General features: G+C 54.2%; 1 protein-coding gene across 1 annotated transcript; it reads right to left on the bottom strand.

Moving 5' to 3' along the window:
* Positions 1-2,172: 2,172 nt before the first annotated feature.
* On the bottom strand, positions 2,173-7,635 carry AVPR1B (arginine vasopressin receptor 1B). Its single transcript, XM_058537007.1, has 2 exons — positions 6,696-7,635; positions 2,173-2,921 (listed from the first exon to the last, which is right to left on the bottom strand). Exons 1-2 carry the CDS (start codon positions 7,633-7,635, stop codon positions 2,593-2,595), a joined length of 1,269 nt encoding a protein of 422 aa, XP_058392990.1. The 3' UTR covers positions 2,173-2,592.
* Positions 7,636-9,269: the final 1,634 nt, after the last annotated feature.

The following is a 9,269-nucleotide window of genomic DNA, read 5'->3' as shown; positions in this document are numbered from 1 at the left end:
GCTCTGGCCAACCTTGATTCCAGGTTTCCTCTCTCCTCTCTAAACTGTAGAATGTCTTGGGCCCAGGGCCCAAGGAAGGAAGTCACCCACCAGGTAGATGCAATCCAGAGCCAGGCCATCGTTGTCTTCTCTAACACCAGTAGAGTGTTCTATAGTCTACTGTCTTACAAATTCCTCCCAACAAGTGAGCACTGTTATTTCTATTTAACAAATGAGGAAACTGTTGCTCAGAGAGATTGGATAACTTGCCCAAGTTCATATAGGTAGAAAAGAGGTGAGATCAGGATGCAAACCCAGGCCTTTGGGGGACAAGGCTGGTGTCCCTTCCACCTCCCAGTCATCACGATGTGCAAAGATTTATTTAGGACCTCCTATGGGCACTAGAGTCAAGAACTGTGGTCTGAAGGGGAGGTGGCTTACGTAAGCAGGGGTAGGAGCAACTTCAACAGCTCGGGCTGGCATGGGAGGCTCCTAAGCACAGCTCCGCCAGGGCAGACAGACAGGGAAGAAGTGGGTGGAGGTCAGGGACTGACATGGGCAACAGAGAGCAGTGAAGAGACCGCAGGTCCTCACATCTGCCTGGAGCCTTGGTCCCATTAGGTCCTGTGTCCTGTTCTCCAGTTTTCTAGTACTGAAGGGTTGGGATGCTTTGCTCACTCACAACACTCAGCTTAGGTTCTCTTCTTTTGAGGAAGCCCAAGGAGACCTCTTGGAGCTAAGCAGCCTCTTAAAAATGTGTGCCCCATGATTTCACCCATATGTGGAAGATAAACCAACACATGCACAGATAGAATTGTTTGGTGGTTACCAGGGGCTAGGAGGGTGGGGGGTGGGCACAAGGGGTGGAGGGATGCACTTATATGGTAACTGATAAACAATAATGTACAATAAAAATTTCAAAATTAAAAAAAAGTGTGCCCCAATCCAGAGTCATTCCTCAGAGCTTCCCTAGAAGTGGAGGGCAGAGAGTGGATCTGTTCCCTAGGGCTGCTCTCAGGAGCTCCTAATCACATTAGCAATCCCTTACATTAGTGTAGAGTCCATGGGCTGACACACCACCTAGACATCCACAGTTCTGTTAGACCCTCAAACCGAGGGAGCAAGGATTAGCCAGCATTTTACCCACGTTGGTCGTTGGTGGTGGCATGGTGACAGACACAGGACCCAGTTCTCCTGACTTTTCAGCTGATGCTCTTTCCACCGTCAAGGCCGTCTCTCAGATTAGAACCGAATTAGGGCGGGGAAGCTACCCCATGATATAAATCCCCCTGGAGATAATGAGGAGCAGGACAAAGCCACGGATTCTACCTGCCCTGCTGTCTCTCCCGGCATCAGCATCACAGAATTGAGGGCAAAAGTGGACACTAGGGCCATGGCGGGACCCACAGTCACCAGAATTGAGTCAAAGGATATAAGTGTCACTGTCATGAAAATCCAATAATTCTTCTAGAGCCTCTGAGTTAGAACTCCCTTTGTGTTTCTCTGCTGTCATGCCATTTCCAGTCTTGCAAAGTCATGAAAGGCTAGAGCTGGGAAGAGATCATCTCTGTTCTACAGGGGAGGAGACTGAGGCCAAGAGAGGGAGGTGACTTGCCCTGGGTTATACAGATGCCTGAAGGCAGAGCTGAGGCTCACATCCCGGGCTCCTGACGTGATCACAGCATGCATAGCATTTGTGTGGAAGCTCGAAAGAGACTCAAGGAAATCCAAATGACCACATCACACTTTCTCAAAGGGTGACTCCTCCATGTAGCCCCAGAGGAAGGAGCAGTCTGGATCCCTTGCAGGGAAGAGGGAGAGCAGACAGTCTCTGCTGCCCCTGAGGCTTCCTCCCTCTCTTAACTCTATTGCGACCATTTTCACCTCCTCCCTTCCTCCCCTCTTCTCACACTCACCCCCATGGGTCACATCCCTGAGAATATGCAACACTTTGCCCCATCACCCACCCCATAAAGGAGGGTGGTATGGGAAGAGGAGGAACTAGCATTTGCAGGGTTTTTACCAGTTCCAGTGCCATACCAAACCCTGCATCTCCCTTCAGTAGACAGGCGGGCATAGCAGGTGAAGCCTCCAAACACATTCACTTTTCTTCATTAAACAATCCTCCCTCTACAAAAAAAAAAAAAAAAAAAATCCAGGATCCAGACAGGGTCCTGCTCATAGTTTCACTTCTCCCCTCTCCTGGTTGGGCTACGGTGTGCTAGTCAGGTCAGGATGGGGACAAATAGCCAAGATGGAGACCAGTCTCTGAGTTCCTGCTGCGTGTGGACCCCCGTCAGGGCCGTCCTAGGCCTGTCGCAGATGTGGGGCACCACATCTACCACATGGGTGTGTTCCCAGACAGTGTGAACATGGTGGGATCAGGCAAGCAGACGGTTTGATTCTCCCTGACTTCCAGCATTTGAGACTGGGAGCGAATGAGGGCAGCTGTGACACCAAGGGTAGGGGGCAGCCATTCTGACCTCCTCACCCTGCCTCAAACCCGGCTCCCCTTACTCCAGCCCAGAGCCTCCCAGCGTTCACACCCAGTGCTGAGATGAGCAGAGACCCTCCGCTAGCCCCGCGGGCTGCACCAGCCTCAGGGAGTGTGCCCTAACAGATGCCGGTCTCAGTGGTGGCTTCCGTGTCCACCTGCTCTGAGCCCTTCAGTGACTCTTCCGGCCCAGGCCTCCCACGGAGTCTGGGGCTGAGGCTGAGGGTGGGCGGGCCGCCGGAGCGGGTCAGCAGCGTGGTGCGGCGACTCGAGAGGCTGCCGTTGGAGAGCTGCCTGCGCATCCGGGGCTGGGGGCCCCCACCGCAGGCTAGACGGCGCAGCGGGCGTGGCCACAGGTGGCTGTTGAAGCCCACGTAGATCCAGGGGTTGCAGCAGCTGCTGAGGTTGCCCAAAAGCATGGTGATGGTGAAAGCCACACTGGTTGAATCTGCCGAGAAAGAAGCACAGGAAGCCTTAGAATTACAGCGCTCAAAGGGACCTGGGAGAGAGGCCAGGTCCCCACTGAAGAGCGGAGGAAACTAGTCCCAGCAGGAGAAGGGACTCTCTCGGGGGTTCTGTAATTAGAGAGGAGCACAGCTGGGCCTGGAACCAGGGACTCCTGACTCCAGAGTCTCACCTCACTGATTTTGTGTTTTGTTTTGTTTTGTAACTACAAGGTGAGGGTAGGAGCTGAGGTTTGCTCCAAGTTGATTTCAGAGCTGTAAACATAGTCACGGACAGGACCAGCCCAAATAGAAGACACTGTCTTTGTTCCAAAACCTAGACTTTGAATCCCCTAATGGATGTAGACCTAGGATAAGGCAACTTCTATAAAACATGCAGGGAAAATAACCATGATTCCAGGCCAAGTTCAGGCACCCTCATCCCCATTTATGTCATAGATACAGGTACACATTGCCTTCTAGATTCTGTCCTCCTTGACCCCCCTGGGGCAGTCCCACTCATCCTGTCATTCAGTCATTGATTATGTGAGCATCGACTGTGTCAGGCAGTGCTGAGGACCTGGGAGGGTGATCACTGGGGCCTGACTGCCCTGCAGGTCCCACGGCGTCATCTCCAACTGTAGTGGATGGGCAGATTCTAGGTACAGGGCATGCAAGCATCCTGTTCCAGTCCAGGACTTGTTCTGTGTCCTCATAGACTATACCCAGGGAATGTACCATCCTGCAGGGAAACATTAATTTCTCTCTTGGGCAGTCAAAATGTGAGAGTGCAAAGACTCTGATAAGATTCCTTTCACGCACAATGTTCTTTCTGAAGACTAAATGAAACTCCTCATCAAGTGGAAAGCTTCCGGGATAGGCTGACCTCCTGCTAGATGCACCACGGCTACAGCTGTGGCATGGGTTGCACACTGAGTTACCTTGCTCTTCAGCGGAGGTCGTAGAATCATTGAATTCAATGTCTAAGCTGGAAGGAACCTTGGCGGTTATAGCCTAGACTTGAACCTAGGTCTTCCCACTCTAAGGCAGCAATCCTCCTGCACCCCAGTTTCAACCAGCAAACTCGAAGGCAAAGCTCAAGTGCCTACCCCGTAAAGCACTATGAAAGCCTCAGATACACTGGTCCCTGATGCGCACCTCCCATGGGCGTGCTCTCAAGTGTGGCCACTCATAGCCCAAGAGAATGGAAGACACAGGGCGAGAATGTTTGAGAGAAGGCATGAATCATAGGGTTGGGAAGCTGAAGGCATCTGGGCCTAGATAGACAGGTCTGGGACATGGAAGTGAGGGCGAGGAGGGAGCGCCTGTAAGCAGAGGAGAGGCCAGCCTCAACAACAAACACAGCCTCCTTCGGTCTTCCCTAAGTTCTGGCCTGCTCCCCAGTTAACATACTAGTGAGGGGCTGCAGAAGACTTGGGAAGTTGCTTCAGCTAAGAGGTGGTATTCATCCCGTCTGCTTCATCAATATATATTTAGTGCCTAAATTAGGCCAGGGACTGAGGAGTTCCACAAGCTCCTTCACTTGGGAAGCATCTGTTTGGTTTGGCCCTGTCTGAGCCGGGCCCAGTGCAGGGCTGGAGATGTGCCTTGAGCACTGGAGTCTGCAGAGGCTCCAGCTCTCAGCCCTTTGAGGACGGATCCATGGCGCCCAGTCACAGGCAGCTGCTGTGTCCTGGCAGAAACTCAGCTGGCAGTTGGGGGCAGGGGCAAGGGCATGGAGACAGACAGGCTCTGACCAAAGACTCAGGGCCAGGAGGCCAGGAGGCTGGTGTGCTGTGGAGGGGAACCAGATGTACTGGAGAGTAAGTTTAAAGTAATGAATCTCAGCCCAACTAAAAGGGCCCCAAAGGGCTTCCATTTCTTGGAGGTAGCACATTTTCTGTAAGATAACACCTAGTTCTCGCGCTCCTTGCTCAGAGAGGCCCTTGGTAAGTGATAAGACCCTCTTTACAGGTGAGGGATATGGTACCGAGGGACAGGCTCAGGATGATGGTTCACACAGCAGGCAAGCAGGAAAGCCTGCACTGGCTGAGTGGCAGGATCCCCATTTTCTCATAGGTTCCTCGATAAAGGGGTGAATGACCATCTCACCGCCAGTGGCATTGGCTAAGATGTGATTGTTGGGAGTAAAGCCATGCCATGGATAAAGTTTGGCCCATAAAGACCTTGGTTCAAGTCCTGGCTCCATCTCTCACCAGCAGCGGCACTTTGGACCAGTTATTTCACCTCTCTGAGCCTCAGGTTACTCAGATGTAAAGTAAGAAGGCCGCCTCTACATAGCACAAGGACTGAAAGTCCTTGGCACTAGGAAGCCCTCCTTCCTCCTATTCTGTGATTGACTAGAGCAGGGAGGCACCTATAGTTGGTTAGAATTAATATGCTCATTTCTTAAAGGGTAACTTGCAAATAGCCTCTTGTCCAGACTGATGTCCAAAAGGTGGTTAAGAAGGGACACGATGAGACTGTAATAGTTTGGTATTGTCTTCACACTTCTCTTGCAGGATGTGTTAAATTCCAACAGCCTTCTCCTTATTTCATCTCTCCAGAAAAACAAAGCCTTTGGCTTGAGCGTGTCCAGGGATGAGCAAAGTGAGATTAGAAACAAAAGCACAGGGAAGGGGGACCACTCCCTAAGAGCTGGTAGGAATTGGTGGTCCAGGTCTGCTGGCCAGTGAACTCTCAGGAAGCTTCCAGAGGAACCTGTGCACAGGGCTTCCCTAGGGCAGTTACATGCTGCACCCATTATACATCCTGAGCTGTGCACACGCACGATGCACTGCAGAGCACACAGTCGCCTTATTCACAGACACATAGACAGGCCAACAGGCACTTGTCCTCACGCCACACTCTTCTTAGGGGAGCAAGGACAGATGTCTTTGAACACCACCCTCCAACATTTAGGCTGCCCAGACAGCCCCACCTTCCCGAGAACAAGCTCACCCCTAGACGGCCAGGCCATCTGGCAGTGTCTAAAACGAGGAGGCTGCCATCCACCTCACCCCAGAAAAATGACCAGAACAAGGCCTCCCATATGCCAACTGGAGCACAGTCCTCTTGGAGGGTCCCATTTTGTTTTTCACAAAGGAGGAAGGCCCCTCTCCTCATCACTTTCAGAGCCAGGGTTATGGGCTGGGCAAGCGGTTGAGGAAAAAGACAAGGAGCCAACAGGCTTGGGTTCTACCCTTCGCCTTGCCGCTTCTGAGCTGTGTGGTCTTGGGCAGGTCATGTTTCCTCTCTGAGCCTCTGCCTCCTCATGAGTAAAATGAAGGAGTTGAACTAGAAATTTCAGGGCTGTCATGTGCCAGTGCTAATTAATTGGAAGCAGCTGTTGAGAAGGAGTTCAAAGTTACGTCCAGGTGCAGGAGGGAAGTGTGCTGAGAGACACAGTACATGAGCTGCCATCCGGACCAGATCATTTGAAAATCCCTTTCAACTCTATCAGTCAATGATTCTAGTGCTCATCTGGCAGACTGGCAGTTCGTTGGCCAAATGTACCAATGGTCATATTTCATTAGGGGCGCATAGTGTTTTTAAATGTTTGAATTATTTACCAAAAATTTAAAATACGGAAATGTCACATAAAAGATAGTCCCATGGCAGCAGTAGGCTGGATAGGAGTTGCAGCTCCCCTTTTTCCACGGGACAGGCACCATCTTTCTTAATTACTTTACTCATTTGTTACCTCTTGGGCCCTGGGAGGCACTGTAACCCCTGTCCTCACCCACATATTCTCCCTTCCACACAGACCACACACTTGCCTTCATCAGGGGCATTCTCGTCCCACACAGACCACATCTGGACGCTGAAGAACGGTGCCCAGCAGGCTATGTAGGCCAGCACAATGATGAAGGTCATCTTCACGGTTCGGATCTTGGCTCTCGAGATGGTGCTGATGCTGCTGACCCGGGATGGCAGCCCCCGCATGACCGCAGCTGGGTCAGAAGGTGAAGGCCTGTCCCAGGTCCTGCAGCCCCCTTCTTTTACCCTCCAGGCCTGCGTCTTGACTTTTAGGTTCTTACAGATCTCGTGGCAGATGAGGCTGTAGCAGGTGGTGAGCATGGCCACAGGCAGGATGAAGATGGCCAGGGTGGTCCAGGTGATGTAGGCCCGTGGCCCCCAAGGGAAGCGGAAGTCTGCCCAGCAGTCCAGCACCCCTGAGCCCTGGATTACCTCCCGCAAAGAAAAAATGAAGATTTGCGGGAGGCTGAGGATGGCGGCTAGCAGCCAAGGAGCAGCAATGAGTGGGTAGGCGGACTGGCTGGGCTGCTGGAGGCTGCGCAGTGGGTGACAAACAGCCAGGTAGCGGTCCAGCGTCATGGCCAGCAGCATGTAGGTGGAGGCAAACATGCTAAGCACCTGCAGGTACTTGATGGCCCGGCAGAGGGGGTCGGGGCCCTGGAAGCGGTAGGTGATGTCCCATAGCAGCTGGGGCAGCACCTGGAAGAGTGCCACCCCCAGGTCAGTGAGGGCCAGGTGCAGCACAAACAGGTGCATGCGGGAGAGCTTGCGGCCCAGCCACCCCAGCATCAGCAGCACAGTCAGGTTGCCCCCTGTCGCCAGCACCAGGACAGTGGCCAGGACTCCGATCTCCACCTTGGCCAGCTCTTCATCCCGGCCCAGCCAGGGTGTGGTGGCATTGGGGGTAGAGAGGGTGCCGCCAGGGGTGGGGTTGGCAGCTGAAGGAGTCTCGGAATCCATGGTGGAAGTTTGCTGGAAGAGAAGAAGAAGAGGAAGAAGGATGGATGGAGAGTGTGGGTGCAAGTGGAGAGGTCTGATGGATGAAATGCAGTGGGGAGGGAAAGGTTTAAGATGGAGAGAAAGGAGAAGGCCGGGGACGACAGGGAGAAGGCTGCAAACAGGTGGAAACAGTTAAGAGGACAGGGATAGAGGGGAGGAGGGAAAGTGAGATAAGGAAGAAGATGCTGATCCCAGAGAAGGGAGGGGAAACCCAGGAACGAAGAGAAGGTAAGATCAGGGAGACAAGAGTCAGGAAGGGAGAATGGATGACGCTGTGCAGAGTGAAGCTTCTGGAAGGGAAAGAAGGCTGGGGGAGCTGCCACCACTCCCAAATCCACCCCAAATTCACTTTCTCCAAACTTTTCTAGAAGCAGAAAGCGGGTGTCCCTAAGCCTGCTTGGAGGCGCGGTCCGGGCCGTCGGCGTCGCCCGCCGGCTGGAAGCCCCAGGAAGCTCGCGCGCCCAGGCCGCGAGCGGCGACCAGCGGCAGCCGGAGCGCGGCGGGCGGCTCGGCCGGGCGGGTTTTATGGGCTCGCAGCCCGAGCCCAGCGGCCCCTCGGCGCCGGTTGGCTCCTGCAGAGGAGGGCGGAGTGAGACTCAGACACCCAGCCGGCAGGAGGGCCACGAGGCTGGCTGGGGACGACCGGGAGGTCAGGGGAGGGAAAGGAGGAGCGACAGAGGGGGCGCTGGACCCGGACAGGAGCGAGAGAAGCGGACGGCGCAGAAGCGCTCGCCAGCCCGCCAGCCCTCCAAACCGACCAACACGCAGACAAGCTCATCTACGCTCGCACCCTGGAACCGTCGGACTGTCTCCCAAGACAGGTGCACACCTGGCGGTTGGGGGGGGTGGCTCCGCCACGCGGGGACCCTGCGGCTGGCAGCGTCGTAGGGCGCACTCCCGCCACCCGGGCTCCCGGCTAGCCCGCAAAGTGTCCAACATCTGCAGGGATGGCCAAGTGGGCAAGGCAGCGTCCCAGGCAGAGCCCTCAGCCCTTGGGAGCGACGTCTGACCGCAGACACTGGTGGGAGACTTGGAGCCACAAGGAGAGGAAGAAAAAGTGAGGACAGGGTGTGTGTTGAGAGGGAATGGCGATGGTAGGACAGAGGTGGGGGTGGAAGGAGCTAGACCCAGGAGCCCCGGTGCGCTTGATGCGGGAGGCAGACAGGAGAAATTCCGGGTATTTGCGTCCGTAGGGGAGATCTTGCCGGCAGCCTCCCCGGAGTCTTTTCACACACAGTTAACGCAGTTAACCGCCTGTGAGGTAGAAAACTGAGGCCCAGAGAAGTTAGCGACTTGCTCTAGAAGATCACAGAACTAGGGAGCAGTGGAGGCAGGACTAGACCCGGCGCTGTGTGTTTCCTAGAGCAGACCTGACTAACACCCAGTAGGTGAGAGGCGCTGGTGCTGAGGGTACAAATAGAAATACAGCATCCCCGCCCAGAGGAAGCTTACAGCTCAGCAGGGAAGGTAGTGTGCGGTACCGGTTGTGGAATCCACTTTCTTGTTAGTACGTATACAAGGTGGATATTGGGACCCTCTCCAGAGCAGATTAGAAGTTCATTAGGAGTGACAACAGCATGGTCCATGCCCCTCTG

Source organism: Diceros bicornis, chromosome 4 (genome assembly GCF_020826845.1).
Source record: "Diceros bicornis minor isolate mBicDic1 chromosome 4, mDicBic1.mat.cur, whole genome shotgun sequence".
Taxonomy (NCBI): Eukaryota; Metazoa; Chordata; class Mammalia; order Perissodactyla; family Rhinocerotidae; genus Diceros; species Diceros bicornis.
This window is presented reverse-complemented; position numbering and strand designations above follow the sequence as displayed.

What these genes read in the sequence shown, in the direction of transcription:
- AVPR1B (XM_058537007.1), bottom strand. Translation starts at nt 7,635, where the DNA reads ATGGATTCCGAGACTCCTTCAGCTGCCAACCCCACCCCTGGCGGCACC. An exon ending in CGAGAATGCCCCTGATGAAG is followed by an intron (nt 2,922 to 6,695) that starts GCAAGTGTGTGG and finishes CTTTCTCGGCAG; the next exon opens with ATTCAACCAGTGTGGCTTTC.